Here is a 19,150-nt window from a genome sequence, read left to right on the forward strand (position 1 = left end):
ATGTTTACACCAAAATTATTTTCAACATACAACACAACAGTCTAATCACAATTTATATAAAAATAAAATCTAATATTTAAATGAATCTTGTACATAAAAGTACTTAGACCAAGAAATGATGTGGATGGAAAATTGCGACTTAAACAATTAGTTTAAGACTTAACCTCCATAACTACTTTTCATCTGAACATAGTATTAGGCACATAATTGATGTATCCTGTAAAACTTAGTTTGCATATATATAACTTACATTAATTGTTTTTAAATATAATTATTAACGATAAATAAAGGTAAATGTAATATTACAATTTGATTTAAAAATAAAAATCATTATTTTACATGGTACTTATATATATCTTAATTTTTTAATTATCAATGATCAGTGGCAGATTACTAAAGATGGCCTGATGCGAAAAAGGTTCTAGAGTTCTTTATGTCGGAATTAATTCTGTGTTCGCAAACAAAAGTTTTTAAAATTAGATTGATAACTAAGAAAAAGTCCTAATCTTTACATATTCATAAAGAAGCCATATTATTAATTTATATATATACAACATAATTTTTCGAATTAAAATTACTCTAAAGTTTACATATTTGTTATATTTTATAAATAATATTGTTACTAAAATGTTACTCTAAATGGAGAGAAAAATGAAGTTTATTTGTTAGCAAAGTATTTATCAATTCATGCATGCGTATATACATATATGTAACAAAAATACTTGACATTAATATTTTGACGTTTATTCAACTGAATTAAAGAGATAGAGTTTCGCATCTTTTTGTTTCTTAACCAGTTTGACATCATTCATTGATTTTCTTGCTTTATTTTCTTTTAAAAGAGATACGTGCGATTGCATTAAAGATACAGAGTATTATAATAATATAATGATATATAAGAGTAATAACTTTTTAATAAAGAAATTATAAATAAAGTTATTTTGAAAAATATTGCATATAAAAGACGTTATATTAATAGTAATCAATAGTAATAACTATGTGCTTTAATTCGTCATAATGAACGATGATTCTGTATGATGACAATGCATCTCCATCCAAGTGGCATAAAAGTGACATTCACATACTTATATAGTTATTTAATTTTTGAATAACATATTTGTTTTTTTTTTTTAGTATTTAATTCAGTACGATGGTTGTTAATTAGATGTGTAATATTTAAAAAAAAAATTTTAACATATGCCTAGTTGCATGAGTAGATACACATATTTATGATCTTAAAACCATACCTCAGTATTGACATTGTTTCAAACTTCAAGAAAAGAACTGAATCGTTTGCATTCTAAGATGCTGTAACGAAACAATCGTTTACTTGTTATGAAAGCAAGAAACAATTCTAAGAAAGAATTTACCTGATACTGTTTCACCCGATGTATTGATAAGAAAAACTTGAATTTAAATAGTCGTTTCTAGGTTTTAGAGATAAGAAAGTCTAAAATACAAAATTTTTTTTTAATCTCAAGAAACCGGACGTATTTTATAATAGTTTGATTTTTATTTTATACGGGATGTTTAATTTATAGATCCAATAATATTAAAAAAAAAGATATAAAAGATATAGCCTGAAAAAAATAAACAGTTATTCAAAAATGCCTCTGTTTGGCAAAAAGGATTCAGGAAAAAAAGTAAAAAAAGAATTCAAAGAATTTAACAAACAGATTTCAATTGAAGATAAGTACAATTTACACGGACTACTAGGAACGTAAGTAAAACACATATTAAATTATATAATATATTTCATGTAAATCAAATAATTAAGCTTAATATTCTTAGATAGGTAATTTAGAACTTAATATAAACGAGTAATGAAATAAAAAACATAAATTTATATAAAAAATTTAAAATTAATTTCGAAAGCTACCGATGCCTTATTGTTTGTGGATTAAGTACAATAAATTGTGTTTTAAAGATATAATTCAATTAAATTAAGCCCTTCGCGGTTGCGATTTACATAGATGGTGTAATTAATGATTTATCACTTTATGACCAAAATTACTATTATTATGTTGTATTGGGTGAATTAGCTAGTTACGTTTAACTATTCTTACAAATAAAAATAAGCAAAAACAATTTTATTATCTCACACTAATTTTTATTTAATTCAGTATTTCGACTTTAACCTAAAAAATTTTAATCTTGACTTTAATCCAGAAAAATAAGCTTTTAAAAACTTTATACTGCAATGTGTAATCCTGCACCTGTTTATTTATATATAATACTTTTATACATCTGTGAGCAGTTGTCAATGTCAGTTTTAAAATTAAGCCTGGTGTTGGTTGGGACTTTCAAAATCGCGGGCATTTTCAAGAAATAACCTTTGCGTTGGTTATTTTCTTGGTGTAGAATTTTTACATTGTTTTAGTCTGGATCGTGATCTGATGAAATGCAATATGAAGCAAACGCTCTTTGTGTTTGTGTCCGACCATTTTTGGGTAAGTTAGATCTAACATCCAACGGAATCAACGTTCTATAATGCAGTAAAAAAATAAAGTTTGAAGAATTTTGAAGGGAAATGTCTTTATCTGTTCTTCTGTGGAAATTATTATCAAAACACTGATGATACTAGAAATAAAAGGAACAAAATGTATAAAAGCATAATTAATATATGTATGTACCTAAAGTTTCGAACCAAGTATTGACATCGAACATATGTATATGACATATGTATATCATTGGGTTTTTGATGCATATTCCTGAAGACGACTTTCGATTAAAGTTAAAATATTGAATTAAATAAAAATTAACATGAAATAATTTAAGTAGTTTTTGTTCATTTTTATTTGTAACAATAATGGAAAGTAACTGATCAATTCGCCTACTATTATACAATTGTATTTAATGATCTAATATCAGTTCTGAAAATAATTATAAAGATCAAATTATATATGTAAAGCGTTATTGCCATATAAACATAAAATATTCAGACGTCTCGTTTTCGGCATTCTTGTATTTATAAAAATAAGGGGACTTTACGTAGAAAGTGCATGGCAAAAAGGGAATATCTTGAAAAAAGGATTCATTTTAAGATTTTAAATTAATTAACATTATACGGTGGTCCTTTCAAAATACAATAAATTTAGAAATAATATAAGTTTGTTATAACCGAGATATGTTGTAAAAGCTTAAATTTGTTTTATGTAAATTATTTTAGCTTATTTTTACAGGAGGGGCTATCTTCTAAAAAAAATCCTTTCTTAATTTCTATCGCTATATTTTATTACTTTTTTTAAATTCCTGCCCAAAAAAATATCCAGAAAAAATATTATAAATCCAAGACTATAAACGGAATTTTTTTCTTTTCGGTTTAAAGATAAATATGTATAGGATCAGTTCTAATAAAACAATATTTTTCCGGATTTTGGTGATTTTTTTAAAACAATTAAGTTATGGAATTATTAGTAAGATTCTAAACTTTGACTTTTATTTATAAAATCTGTTTTGGACGTTTAACTTGAAGTTTTAACCATTGAGGAGGAATAAATAAATAGGTATTAAACTGTACAATACTGAAACTAAATAAGCTAATATATATTTTTCTATTTAATTCTAGTTTTTACTTAAACATAATGGATGGTTTAGGGATTTTGATTAGTTCTGGTTCTAAACTTTTAAACAATCTATTTTTTAGATATACAATTTAGCACCGTTCGTATTGGTGATTAATTTCTGTCTGTTATTTTACAATAGAAATATCATTACTCATTTTTAATTTATTTAAAAATAAATAATTCTACTCATTTTCACCGATGTGGTGGCACAACTTTATCTGGTTATTAGAGTGTACAACTAATATTTGCCACTTATTTTAAAATTCGTGTTAAATCCAAAATCATCTATACTTCATAAAGTATAACTTACATTTTTGACTTTCTAAAGGTATATAGCGAGGGGCTGGTCAACTATTTTCGTAAATGGAAGACCAAATTCAATAGTTCAAACACAAAACCAATTCATTAGAATCGAAAAGTGTTAACAGTTTGCAATGACAGTATTTAGTGGCGAAATACTATGAAAGTTCATTAAAGTAAAGTTCATTTACATAAGATTTCACATAAGACGAAATCTGTATCAGCTTTACGACATCTTTGCTATATGATTGTGACATAGTCATGCAGTTAAATTTACATTCTACGAACTCCAAACTCCCAAGAGAAATATTTAAAATTCGCTGGTATATTAAAACCTCGAACGTATATAGAAATCTTTCTAATGATACCATCACTGAGCGTTTAAGTTATTCAGTAAAATATATGGTAAGGATCTATATGATATGTAGATTATTAGGTTCTTCCAGTGTAGATTAAATTAGGCGGGTAAAATTAGGGTGTAAAAAACTATTTGTTACAAGTAGCCAAATTTGTGATATAACAATTCATGATATCATTAATTGTTGAACGTATCTGTTTAATTAAACACTCTTGAAACGTTAGCGAGAGCGAATTTGAAGAATGAGATAAAGACTGTATCCAAATTCGAAATATTCCAAAATTATATTAAGGACACTAAATAAATGTTAAAGTAAAATTAAACATTCTGGATAATTTTGTTTAATAAGATATTTCAATTTATTTTATTAATTTTTGCGTTTTGCTTGGAGAATCGTGTTGAAAGTATTAGGATCTTCCTGACTGAGAGGTTCTTTCATGTATTGATAATATTGAGGGAAATAAAATGATTTTTAATATGATTATTTTTAAATTCTTGGACATATTTATAATATTTTAAAAAGAAACTTCATGCAGAATATATATATATATTAAAGAATATATATTTATAAAGTTTGGTTCAACTATAAAAACAGTAGAATCGTATGCATAGCAGAAAGCATTTGCATATTTATGGGATTAGCTAACCTTTCAGTTGTTATTTTTATTAAAATATACAACTTGATTTATACAAATTTCCTAAATAGATTTAAGTATTAAAGTTCACTGTAATGCTAATCTGGGCTGTCCAAGGCATGGCCGACGGGCCTCATGCGGTCCACAGCTATTATATGTGCGGCCCGTGACATGTTAGAAATACTTAGGGAAATTTTTCTTTGTTATATTTTAGTAAAATCACATTATATTATTTATGGTATCCCAAATAAATGAATTTAAATGTTTTAAATAATTTATTATTCTTCAAGCTAATGTACTTCATTGACAAAGACTTTAGTACATATGTCTATGTACAACATTATTTCAACATTACATTAATAATAAAATATTTATCGTGCAGCACCCACTAATTTTAATAATGGTGATAGTGATAAAATAAATGAATAGATAATTTTAGATAATTGGTAGATAAATTCATGAAGAATTAATAAAACTAAAGTTAGCATTATAGCCGTATTTTTATTTTTTCCGGAAAAATTATGAACGAATTTATTTATTAGTGCGGCCCTCTAATCTATTCAATGATTTGTATTTATCCGCGATCTTATTTAGTCTGGACAGCCCTGTTGTATTGGATCGATTGATCATAGATTGATTTGTGTAAAAAACGAAAAGGACAATCGGAAGAGAAAATATTTCTAAATTTCTACATTAGATTTTCTACATACTATATAAAAATGATTTAGGCTATTTATTTCAGTTGCTTGTTTGCTTAGAAATTTTTACTTAATCCTGTCTAGTGCGATATTTTTCTATTGTCTTTGTAGTTGAGCCCAATTTTAATATAAAAATAGATTTAGAATAATAGATTTATATATATACAATTAATACAAATAAAATAAAATACAATTAATGATAATTTTTAGTGGTGCTTTTTCTGAAGTCCGATTAGCAGAAAGTAAAGAAAGCCCTGGAGATCACTTTGCTGTAAAGATAATTGATAAAAAGGCATTAAAAGGCAAAGAGGAGTCACTTGAAAATGAGATTCGTGTACTAAGAAAGTAAGCAAAGTTTAAACATTATTTAAAATATACATACAATAATTTGGTACTTTAATTTAAATACTTAAATATATTTAAAATGGTCCCATTTATTACTATTACTATTAAACTTTATGTATTTAAATATTATTAACTTATATAAATTTGCTACGCTAATTTATTTATAAGTATGTATATATTTCAAGTGAATTTAAACATTTCATATATATTTTAAATAAACTATTGTGGTATTTAAATATTTTTATAAAAGCGTATGGTTTAGGTAATATCAGTTTATTATCATATATCATAGGTTTGTATAGATTAAAGAGAATAATAATTACTATATAAACACTTTACTGATACGTGTCTGAAAACGATAAAGACAAGTATTACCGATAAAATAAATTTTTTATAATACATGAATTAATAATTTTGACAGAAGCAGAAGTCTGCCTTATAAAATAAAATTAATGTCCAAAAAAACAAATTTTCTCTCATTAAGATTGAACTGTTATATTTATAATATTTTATTACTGTTGCTATATAGTTTTATGATGCTGAACCTTGGTTAATAATTTTTGTAAATAAATTGTAAATGCAATGTAAATGAATACTACTTTCAAAGAAACCTAAAAGAATGCAAACCTTCCTATGCTTTCTTTATTGTGGTTGCGGAATGAATAAATTTGGAGAAAAAGTAGTATATTTCAAGCAGTATAAATTATATGGAATATTCTATTCATAGTGCAGTGTAAGAAGTTCTAATACTGTCATTGGCAGAAAGCGATATTTTGTTAATTTAATCTGTATGTACTTTCAATATATTCCTGTGTAGTTTGTTAAAAAAAAATTAATTTATCTTCTGTTATAACTAACAGACTTACTGAGTTACTAATAAAAAAATGAAACCGCGTTTACAAAACTTAGATAAATTTGATCTACAACCATTTTTAAAGCTATTTAACCTAATTAGTCATAATACATATATTATGTAATAAAAAAGTGAAATTCAAATCAATGTCATTGAAAATTAGCGTTTTAAGCGTTGAACAGATTTGCAAACTTGTCTGTCAGTCAAGAGAGAAAATGCTATAACTGTGATTAAAACTCCAAGTCTGCATCTTTGCATGACACTCAATCAATATGCCGGCATGCTCACCAAAATTTTGATCATCAATCAGTTTGTCGCCAACGTGTTCTGAATGCTAATCTGTCACTAAAAATTTGCATTCAGTCAGTCAATAGCATATTTTTGCGTGATTACTATCGTAGTAACAGTGTGCGCAAACACACATACTATTCAAAAATTTTGCTTAACTGACATATCTTGACTATAAGCATGTTCAAGTTTGGGCGCAACTGGACTGATAGTCATGATCAAAGTCAGCACCACGCTTTAGAGTTCTAAAGGCAACTAACTGTCTAATTAATCGTCCTCATAATAAAAAATTAAGTTATATATAAGTCCTAAGTGTTATATAAAAAAAATAATATATATTTTACATGTTAATTGATAACGTTGTGTTTACCTGATGTTATATATATTTAATTTAAGTTATATTGCCACATCCACTCTCTTAATTTAAACCATATAAATTTTAATTTTTAGTCAAACTATTTAATCCTTGTAAAAAATTATTTAACATACTTCGATGTGTTGATTAGTTGATTAAACCAATAATTCAAATGTGATTATTTATTTAAACAATTTTATTTTGTTTAGTTACAAATATATATAAAAATTCACTTTTATTTATGCCTCTACATATGTTATGTGTGTAAAAAATTATTAGTTGTTTATTTTTCACAAATTCAAAGTTATAATTTCGGTATAATTGGTAAGTTATAGCGCACTCACTGCATATTATCTATACTAAGCTTTACGAAACGTAAAAAATCATTTTTCAATAAGTTTTAAAAAAAAATTTGTAAATAACTTAAAAACTAATGCGCGGATCGCCTTCTTTTTTCAATTTGTATTTTTTATATGTAATAAATATACTCAGACTAATAGAATAAAAGGTTTTTAAAAATAAATCTTTTTATTGGGTGTGGGTGTTATAGTAAAAACTTAATTTTTCTACCTATTATAATTTTTGAGATATTCAAAAAAATGGACAAGTTCACCATATTTGAGCACAAATTTGGAGGTGTTCATTTAAAAGAGGGTCCTTCTCAACTCCTGACTTTATTTAAGCAAAATTTCATTTTAATGTCTCTACTGATTCAAAACATACCGAATTCTGATCGTCTAATTTGGTTTATGTTCTAATTAAAATTGTAGTGTCTCTTAGCACTGTTGAGGCTATGTTATGGAAATTAAATTGAAAATGTTGAATAATTTAAAGTTACTCTAGAGTCCTCATATTTTATCATAGTGTCTTCAACTATATGATTTTTAATTTTCACATGATGTATTTTGGCTGAAAATCTAGTAAATATTAACTTGTTTTAGATTGAACTGTGTAATATGATCATCTGTTTATTTTTTTATTCCGATTTTGTTACGTGCGGAATGTCAGATTTCTTTATATTCATTTTTATACTTTTACCTCTTAAAACATTAATCTATAATGCAATCATAACGTGACGTTTCTTCTCTGTCACCAGTTATAAAATATTATAATATAGAAAGTCTAGAAATGTACTTGTTGTAGATTATAGCTCTTAACTTTCGTTTTAGCATTAATATAACAAAAAGTTTAGTTGGATCTGAAACAGTTTTCATACTTCTTTATATATCTAGCTGGATTCGATTTATCAAAAAATTTTTCCAATTACATTCTGATTTGCAATACGTATTATATTTGATTGTACTTATCGAAAAACGGATTAGAGAAAAAAAAGGTCCTTAAAAGACTTCATCTCTTGTCATAAATTTGTCATATATTTCTTAAAGGAGAAATCCAATCAAGCGCTTTATGGTACATCGTGAAGATTCACTGGATACCATCTAAATTCTGACTTGTTCATTACTCCCTAGTATTTTCTATAGTTATATCAAAGACCTCTTTACGTGTACTAGTTACAAATGTTGGTAACATTACTCACATTAAGCCATTCTCATTTATTATATATAAATTCAAAAAAATATTCGACATGCGCTTGTTGGTATCAAAGTTTTCCCGTACCTCGTGATGCGCATTGGCATCTCATGCACTTATTAGAGAAAATAAAAATCTAATTTTCGTAGTTTTTTTATTAGTTTTTAAATTTTTGGGGGTACTCGAGTGTCATCGCTTGGTAGATAACCCGTTGCTATAATATGCAGCGATACATAATTGACATGATTCGTGACCTGCGCTGCTGCTAACTTTCTAGATAGGAACTCTGAAAGATAAAGAAAATTTATGTAATTTAAAGTCAGGCAGCTTTTTGGTTTATCACATCAAATGTTCCATGTTATCTACATGATACAGTATTATTTAAAATTTAGTGCTAAACATTGTAGGCTGCTAATCTATTCATTCTCTATTAGAACATTATCTATGTGTGACAGAAAGACTTTCGCTTACCAAGTTAGTACAGCTTATTAATATCTTCACTCTACTAGGATATTAAATTGGCATCCTCGATCCTCTTGGCTGCCTCTATTTTTCCGCTACATCGGTTTCATGCAGTTGGAAGGCGATTGCGTTAATCTGCAGTTGCTGGCTTTAATCGTTTGCAGTGATTGATCATCAAAACCATTTATCACTAGCTTATCATTCTTCAGCTCCACAAATAAGTTGTAATATACGTTAGGTATATTATCCCTGATGCTTGCCAACAAATTTGTGACTATCTATTCTGACAGCTGTTGTATCTTTAACTGCAGACATTCAGAGTCTCCTTCGGTTACGCAGACGAAAGTGTATGCCGTCAAAAGTAATTTGGATTTCTATCCTTTATACATGAGAATTTATGAGAACTTCTTTCATTTTGTTTTGTTCATTATGAGAGAGTATGTACCCAGGGTAAGAATTTGGTAGAATTTCCAGCTTTTACTCTTTGGTGCCAAAGCAGAACAACATGAGCTGCATCAAAAAACTGACAAATAGGCGTCTTAAAACATGTTGAACAGTTTTTCGAGTTCTTATTGTATTCCGTTTTTTGGCGTTAAACCTTCTTTGAGATAGCACAAATACTATTTGGTACCTTTACCACTTAGAAGTTTCGTTTTCTACGTCTATAAGCGTGCTAGATTATTTTATTTATTTTGTTTATCTTTTTCATTATTGGGACCTTGCGAATATGGGGAAAAGGGTCCATCGTCTTATAGCCCGCAATAACACGATAAGTCCACGGTTACTTACTGAGGCGGGCAGGTACAAGTGTAGTGCTATACTAGACTACAATGTGTTCTCCTGATAACAAACAAATCTGATCGATAAGCGGTATTCTGGATTAGAGAAAAAAAATGAAATGTGGATAATGGTGGGTTGAAGAGGGTTATGATGGCAGGTTTTGTTTGGATTTGTTTCGAGCTCTTATTAACTTACTGAGAACCAAATCTATTCGCATGACGCCTAACTAACTTACAGCAAATGGCATGATGGACTACAGCAAGCTAGTTCTTCGTCAAGCATCATATATAACAATCAATCGACTGCACGGGGTTTTCTTGCGTTCAGACCATATATAGGCCTGCGTAAAATATCTAAAAGAATGTATGATAGTCTTAAAGATTTATTTTGGTGACAAGCAGTTGAATGTGTCAATACAAAATCACAGAAGCTTAAATAAAATTTTGCCGATGAGGATCCCTTGCGATTGATTAGTCGTAGCTTTCTGCATCATCCGGTATAGCTGCAATTTTCTTAGCAATAGCAATGATTTAGGGGGATGTGCTGTGGCGAACAAATTACTGATATAAGCGGCCATTCTTATATTACTTTTGTATAAATTAAAAGTTTTCTTAAATTTTGAATGCTATATTTTGTATTGTACATTTTATTAGAGGGGACATAGTACATAAGATAAAAGTCGGCATATATTCCATTAGTTTTTGAATTGCTTTACTAGTCGAGATTGTTGGTGAAGACCAGTTAGTTAGTGAATGCTATGTTAAAATCATATACCATATGCTCCTGTGCCAAAGTAAAAGGCATATTGTAAACTAAAAAATATTTTAACGAACTATACAAGGTGATCATCCAAATATTGATCAAACTTAAGCTGCTTATTGTAAATTAGAACTTATCTACTTTCTGGAGCGTGGTGGGTTCAACAAACAAAATCAAAATAAAATGAGTTCACCTCCAATATTATAACTTTTAGCTTGGGTTGAGCAAAGTACTATCACCCTCAGAACTCAATTATATGATAACATGTTATCATATCTAATATCATGTTATTTACTTGTATAAATAACAATTAAATATTTCTAATAAACAATTAAATAACTATACGGTAAATTTAGAAATAATTCTTTTATTAAGTTAAAATTTTTAAATTTAACATCAAACATAAATTTTTTTTTCATCAAATTTTTCATAAATCATATTTAAAAAAAAGTTTCATGCATTTCTTTTTAAATAAAAATTCAATCTGTGATTATTATTCATTTTTTTACTTATTGCAAGTTAAATTAATGTTTTAGTTACATATACTTTACATCTTTTTCATAATTAAATATTTAAGTTAGTAGAATTTTATTTTTAATAGTTTTTCTTTGTTTTCACTGCTGTTCTCTTTCTGTAGGTTCAGTGCCAATGAGAATGATGCTAGCAACTCTAGAGGAGTACGGTGAGTGTTTTTTGATAAGTGGTTGTAGTTGCCGTTTTTAGATTATGTTATATTGACGATATTGAAATCGTTGCTTAGCTTGAAATCATTCTAAAATGGTGATAGTCATTACCTATATTATTCACGTACATATAAGACTTTTCATGAACTCCAAAAAACTAAAATTAAGATAGTGGGTGTGGCAGGTATTAACATTTATGTAAATTATTATAATGATACTTTTGCATATGCTTTTTCTCATATAAATATGTAATCAATTCGTAGGTTGACACATCCGAATATCGTTCAATTACTCGAAACATATGAAGACAAATCGAAGGTGTATCTGGTAATGGAATTGTAAGTTTTATTATTAAAAACAATTTTTAAGCTTTATACTGTATATAGCTTAATTTTATGTTTTATATAATTTGGTAATTTATTATGTCTGTTATTCAATTTTAGAGTGACAGGAGGGGAGCTATTCGACCGAATCGTTGAAAAAGGGTCATATACAGAAAAAGATGCATCACATTTAATTCGACAAATATTAGAAGCTGTAGATTATATGCATGAACAAGGTGTTGTTCATAGAGATCTCAAAGTAAGTAAAAGTTTATATAAATCCTATTTCTTTCTTGGAAGCGTGTTTACAATTGATGCTTTTTAAAAGTGGACATTTTCTGCGTGCTTTAAATTTTTTTTTAATATATTATTTAATTATTTGGAAATACAACATTCAGTATTACTTATGGATAAAAAAAAGAATAAAATGATATGTAAATATGTGCGGGACACTCTGTAGTAAACACCGCTAAAGATTAAATTACAACTAATAATGAATAAGTAGTTGGCAATAAATGCTTAATATCAGTGAGTTCACTATAACGATTCACGTATTTTGGGTTCTATATGGCAAATCCGACGTAGAAAATCTTCTTAGTCGACGTGAATGGTTGATATCTGATAACAGCTCGTGTGCAAATCGGGGGATTTGATAACCTTCTTTTGCTGACTATATTATTTCAAACACTGATGGCACGTGGATATCGCTCTTTTAAGTACTATTTGGGATATTCCATAGAGCAGCCACACATAAACGAATTATTTTTGATTCAAATCTCTGTAATATCAGATCGAGACACTGTAAGTCCATATTAGTTTTAAAATAATTTTATATAGAAGTACTTTATTGTTTAGTTATAGCTTTGAGTTTTGGCAAAGAAGCCTGTACATGGAACGAATTTTTACACCGAGTTTTGTAAATATATAATGTTTCCAGATGAGACGCCGATCAAGATGAACTCTCAGATAGTTCTCGCGACTTGATTGCGGTAGTACGTAATTATTTAGTGTATCTGGTGGGCAGTCACCATGGTGAAGTGTGAATGGAGTTTGTGTAGATTTGGATTCGTTAGCTTTAATGCGTCATTTGTTTCGTTGCACTTGGTGAATTGGTGGAATTAGTGACCAGGAATTAGTATGCGACTTTAAATTATATGGTATTTTTTTGAAGACTTTGGAGAGCACTGGAAGTAAGCTTATAGGTCTTTAAGATGTAACTTACTCTAACGGTTTACCTGGTTTTGATATCAGAATAATTTGGGCTACTTTTCATTGACTTGTATTATATTCTTGACTAATAATAGTATTAAAAAGTTGGTGAATGAATACAAGACCAATGTTTGGTAGTTCTTTCAACACTTTGCTAGTGATCAAATCGTACCCAGGAATTTTAATTTAATTTATTATATTGTGGTTTTTGGGACGGGAAAATCCATTTGATGCTGTGTTTGGAGAAAAGCCTCAATTTCAGCATCGTTTTCGTGATTTCTAGACGGGCATGGTCGGAACAGACCTTAGAGATGCTCTGCGAAGGTTTGAGCTTTGTCGATTCTGGATCTAACTTAATGTCCATTAAAAATTTTGAGTGGTGAAATGTGTGGCGTTGATCCATTCAGTGTGCTAGGGTCCCGCCATAATGGATAGTCGGTTGCTTTACTGGGAGACAATTTAGATAAGTATGCTTCAATGTATTTGTTTTTGTTCTCTCTAAAGGTTTCTTTAAGTTTTTTTATAGCTTCATATTGTAAACGTCTTTTGTGCTTACGATTTTTTGTTACTTGCCAAATTCGTCGCACCAACATTTTTGAAGTAACTTCCTTTATGCATCAATGTGGTATTCTTTGTATCCATTGATATGCATGGTTAATTTCCAGCGGCATTCTGTATCGTTATATTGAATTGCTCGACCGCAGATCTGATATCGTTACCGCTTCTAAGTGGAATGTTCCCGAAAATACTCTAGTATGTACTTTTGTTGTATAATCGAGTGTTTTTGTTCTTTAAAAAGATTTTTGAGTTCATAATAATAATAATTAGGGGAGAATGGTCTGAGGAACGGTCTGAATTCGAATGTATGTATAATTGTGAGGTAGAAATGCTTTTAAATATGCAAAAATTGATCACGACTGGAACTTTACTGTAGTCGGTTGGCCAATAACTTGGTTCACCAGTTGATGCGTGAAGCAAATTGTTGGCTCTTACAGAGTCTGAAACAATTCTTGTCCTCTTGATGTGAATAGCCTGGAGCCCCAGTGAGTATGATTTACGTTGAAGTCTCCATCAGCCATAAATGTTTGATCAAGCGTGTGATAAAATTCCTCAAACCGATGACTTTTGATTTTTGGTTTAGTGGGCATTAGACAGAGGTTATACAAATTGGACCATAATTGTTTGTGACTGTTAATGATATTGACTGAAGAAATGATTTTTTATATTTGATTTGCACAGAATGATCAATATCGCTTTTCACAATTATCGCAGCTTCTCCACGAGCTTTGCCAGATGAGTGGTTGGCGGTTTTTAATTTATTGCTATGTTGAGCTAACCAATTGGCATTCCAGAAAACAATTTTAAATGCATTTGTTATTTTAAAGTGATGGCGACTCCGGTGATCACTCCACCGGAGATACGATCTAACTTACTCACTTATGTATCCATAACAACCCGCTACCGGGTCTCGGCCTGACGCAGCATGTCTCTGCAGTTTTTTCCAGCGCAGTTAGTGCTGCCTCAATTTGATCACTCCACCGGAAACACGATCTAGCTCTACTTCTTCTTCCTTCAACTACTGCTTCAAATACCTTTTTCGCTGTAGCATCTTCATCCAGCAAAGCCGCTGGATGTTAATTCGCTGAATTATATCAGCGTCCTGATAAAGCTCGTACACCTCGTGATTCATTCGTATGCGGTAGTTGTCGCCAACTCGTAGAGGACCAAAGATCTCACGAAAAAGTTTCTTCTCGAGAGGAAAGTTTTGTTTGTCGAGAGAGAGCTTTACATCCCAATTGCCTACCGAGCCCATAGTAGCACCTATTAGCAATGATGATTCTTCGTCTGATCTCCAGGCTGACATCGTAACGGCGATGCCAAAGTAGATAAAATCCTTGACAGATTCGAAAGTATAATCGCCAGCCTCTAACTCGGCATCTGAGCGGCGCACATTTTTTACCAGTAGCCAACATATACTTCGTTTTGCCCTCATTCACCGCTAAGCCTATTTCAGCAGATTTCTTTTCGGTAGCAACAAAAGTAGCTGTAACATCACGCTTGGTACGCGTAATGATGTCAATGTCGTCGGCGTAAGCAAGAATCTGGTTCATTACAACGAACACCTATCCTGCGCATGATTGCTGCTTTATAAAGCTGCTTTATAATTGACAAAAAGGTGTTAAGTTGGCATGTGGTTTCAACCTTTCACACAGTACCGGTAAAAGGAATTTCTACGCAATAGGTATTAGGCTGATCCTGCAAAAGTTGGTACAAATCGTCAGGTCCCCTTTTTTCCAAGACAGGATACTGAGATTCCAATCGCTGAGAATGCTTCCATCCCACCATATTCTGCAGTTGAGCTGATGCATACGTCAGCATATCGCCATCGACCATCTGCGCCTGCCGCATTGTTGTTCTTTAGTCGCTGCATAGCAACACGCACTTCGTTATGGGTAGGTGGTAGATTTTTAACACTATCATTTTTAATTGGGTACTTCGAGAGCGTTTCTCCAAAGACGGACTTGATGCTATCATCGCCAGATAGTTGTTTGGAGAAATGTTCCTTCCATACTTTCAATACACTCTGTGTATTCGTAACCAGATTACCATTTTTGACCTTACAGGTTGATGCTCCAAGCTTAAAGCCTTGAGTCGGAAGGTTGACTTTTTGATAAAATTTACGGGCAGCATTCCAGTTTCTATACACCTCGATTATCTGTCGGTTGCGCCTTTCTCATTCTCGTTTCTTCCGTTTTTGAATACGTATCTCTCTACCTTCTTTATCTCCCGATAGTGTTTACGGACGATACGTGTAGCTGCTGACTGCAAGGTCCTTTTATAGGCTGCATTCTTCGCAGTAGTAGTTCGGCGACACTCTTCGTCGTGCCATTGGTTTTGTCGTGCGCAGCGTACATTGTCGGCGGTACTAAGCCTTATGCGTAACTCGGCTGCGACAAGGTGGTGGTCTGAGTCGATATTTGGACCACGGAATGAATGTACGCCAAGCACACTCGAAGTGTGCCTTGCGTCAATCACGAAGTGATCAATCTGGTTTCGTGTTGATTGATCGGGAGATAGCCACGTTGCCTTATGAATATCACGGTGTGGAAATCTGATGCCACATACTACCATATTACCATATTTTAAAAGTGATGCTAAAAAAAAATTATGGCTAAAATTAAAAAAATTTCACAAATTTTAAAATTGTGGAAATAAAATATTTGAAGAGTATGCAAAACTGTAGAAAATAAATATTTTAAAAATATATTAAAATTTTTAGAAGTAAATGAAGAAAATATAAATGAAAAGCGCTTTAAATTTTAAAATTAAATCTTTTGCCCCAACCCAACAAATTGTCTAATATCGTTTTTTCGATTGAGAAAAATTTTCCAAACGATTTATTAACAAATTAACTGATTAAGTTTATTTTACAGATAGGTTATACAGAAATTCGAAAGGCCCCAAGAAGTCGTCGACTGCTATCGCAAACGAGATAGGCCTCAAAAATCTAACCTATTATAATATACCTGCTTTCTGAACATTTCAGCTACTCTGACCTCTTTTATTTCGAAAAGGACTTCATGATATTTTTGCGTGACTGATTGACCGGATGTCTTATATACTATTTGGGTTTATATATCGGAAGGTTTTGATAAACTTGCCACAATTAAACTCAGAACTATTTATAGAGTTGATTTTATTTTCCAATATTGATTTACTATGCCTTAACTTTATTGTAAACAAAATAATGTTATATGTAATTAAAGTATTATATTTATCAGATTTGACTTTACTTTTTAAAATAACCCAAATCGAGAAATTTAAACGGTTTATATCAAATAAACATCGAACGTTGTTTTTCAGTCATTCTTAGTTGACGCGTGCTTTGTACGATGGTGCTGAGTCCTGCTGCAATGTCAAACGCCTACAACCAAAATGCTTATCTGACCGGTGCTTAGTGCTCCCACTTAAATAATTTACCAATAGATTTGGGTATTTATTTTTACCCCACGGTGAATGAACACGGGCGGAGAGAAGCCGTCAGCTGTTCTAGCGGCCCACACTGTCCATATTACTTAAATGGTGACTCATCAGAAAAAACCTAATTCGGCAACCCACCACTTTCCGCCACTGTGTTTTGCGCATAAGTAATAATTAAAACACAATAACATAAGTAATAAGTAACAAAGATGTAAAATGACCTTGAATTTAAAAATTTCCGTTTTTGTACTGAAAATCCAACTTTGCTCGAGTGGTGCAACGTCATTTTTATTCCTATTCCCACAAAACTTGGATATATATTTTTTTTGTTTTGTCAGTAGCATATTCCTAAGAGGTGTGCTCATTCAAAAGTTAATTTTTAACTTTTCCGTGTATAACGTGAGTACTAGGATACTGTACGTATGAATATAACGAGAGTTGGCGAGCGCACCTCACAGGAGGTAGAGCTTCATATTTTTATACATAATATTGTATTCTATTCTGCATTTTCCCAGGGAATAAGTTTCTCTCAGAATGTATTTTTCTCTAAAATTGACTTCTCTTGATCTGAATTGCTTGGAAGACAGCTGTTCTCTTAAAATGTGGGAACAACAAAAGTTTTTTTGTTAAACTGTGGCAGAATTTGCATTTTTGATAGCGAAAAGTACTAAAATAAGAATCAAAACAAACAAATGAAGAGAAATGCGCTTCAGTTAATGTTGGTTTAAATCAAAAAATTTGAATTTTTAAAAATGCATTCAATTGCATTTAATAATGAATAACTTACAAAAAAATAATTGAAAACTTTTATTTTATTTTAATTATTTTTTATTTTAATTAATTATATATTTTATTTTTTAAATATTGACATAATTTATTTTTTCTTAAAAACAGTTAAACAAAGTGATATATCTTATTTATTAATGTAGGAATAGGGATAAACGGGGTACCAGCTTCTAACGGTGCGGAGCACTGCGACCATGGTTGATCTTTTGTGCTGCAACAGACCCTAACCGAACAGAAGACATTCCGCCTTCCGAATGGAAGCTAGAATGTTGGCCGTTAAGGACCTCCTAATATCAGAAGGGGGGAGAAGTTCTCGACCCAGTGACCTCTTTCTGACCCAGATCAAGACTGGGCAGTCACAAAGAAAGTGACTGGAAGTCTTGTCTGCTTCTAAGCAGAGTCGACAATCTATCTCTTCAGACAGACCCATTTTGTTAAATTGATAACGCAGTCCATGGTGAGCCGTTAAATATCCCACCAGCAACCTTAACTCTGTTCAGCAGCCTTAACTATGGAAGGATACCTTACCATAACTATAGGAATGAACCAGCTCTTTAACCTGCCGGTTGCATGGAATGTCGCGCCAGTAGCATCATTATCAATCAGAGCCTAGTTGTAGACCAACTTGGTCCACAATATGCTTCCGGTCCAAAGGTTTGAGTGACAGATCCTGACCACGCGAGACTGTCGGCAGACTCATTGCCGTTGATTCCTTTGTGACTAGGGACCCAGCAAAGCATCATTTTGTTTTTGTTTGCCAGTTGCTGTAGCGTGTCATAGCAGTCTAATAGAAGCTTTGAGGAAAACTCTGAATAAATACAGATACGGGCGCCGTTCAACCCATTGTTTATATTGATACGAGCGCAGACCTCGATAGCGTGAACCTCTACTTGGAAGACAGTGGGTCATATACCCAACGCGAACGAGATTCTAGTATAAGGATCAAATATCCCTGCATAAACTCCTTCTTTGGTTTTTCAACTGTCGGTGTACCATGAAATCAAAAGTGTTTTACTCTAGGAGAGCCGTTTTCCCAGTCCAATTGATCGGGAATGAGGACTTCGAATTTTCTACCGAAGCGAATGGGAAAAATGGGAAAAAATTCTCATTCCCATTTCATTCACAATAGTGGTGAATATAAAAGAAAAGTAATTTCTCCAGTAAAGTCAGTCGATGAATTCACAACCAATTACTTTCGTATTTTGTTTCTTTTCATCAGTGGTAAAGAATATTGTACAT

At 30.9% G+C, this 19,150-nt stretch overlaps 1 protein-coding gene across 2 annotated transcripts in view; it reads left to right on the forward strand.

Annotated features, from left to right (window-relative positions):
- The first annotated feature begins 846 nt into the window (after positions 1-846).
- Positions 847-19,150, forward strand: part of LOC119685742 (calcium/calmodulin-dependent protein kinase type 1) — a 28,195-nt gene continuing 9,891 nt past the window's right edge. The window contains exons 1-6 of one of the 2 annotated variants that reach the window (XM_038100112.1): positions 847-901; positions 1,542-1,720; positions 5,768-5,902; positions 11,567-11,611; positions 11,876-11,950; positions 12,056-12,194. In XM_038100112.1, coding sequence (XP_037956040.1) covers positions 1,608-1,720; positions 5,768-5,902; positions 11,567-11,611; positions 11,876-11,950; positions 12,056-12,194 — 507 coding nt within the window. In that variant the 5' untranslated portion in view covers positions 847-901; positions 1,542-1,607. Of the gene's footprint in view, positions 902-1,541; positions 1,721-5,767; positions 5,903-11,566; positions 11,612-11,875; positions 11,951-12,055; positions 12,195-19,150 lie in introns of those variants that run through there. The other variant, XM_038100113.1, reaches the window with a different exon arrangement.

The sequence above is a fragment of the Teleopsis dalmanni genome, chromosome 2, assembly GCF_002237135.1.
Source record: "Teleopsis dalmanni isolate 2A chromosome 2, ASM223713v2, whole genome shotgun sequence".
In the NCBI taxonomy this organism is placed as follows: domain Eukaryota; kingdom Metazoa; phylum Arthropoda; class Insecta; order Diptera; family Diopsidae; genus Teleopsis; species Teleopsis dalmanni.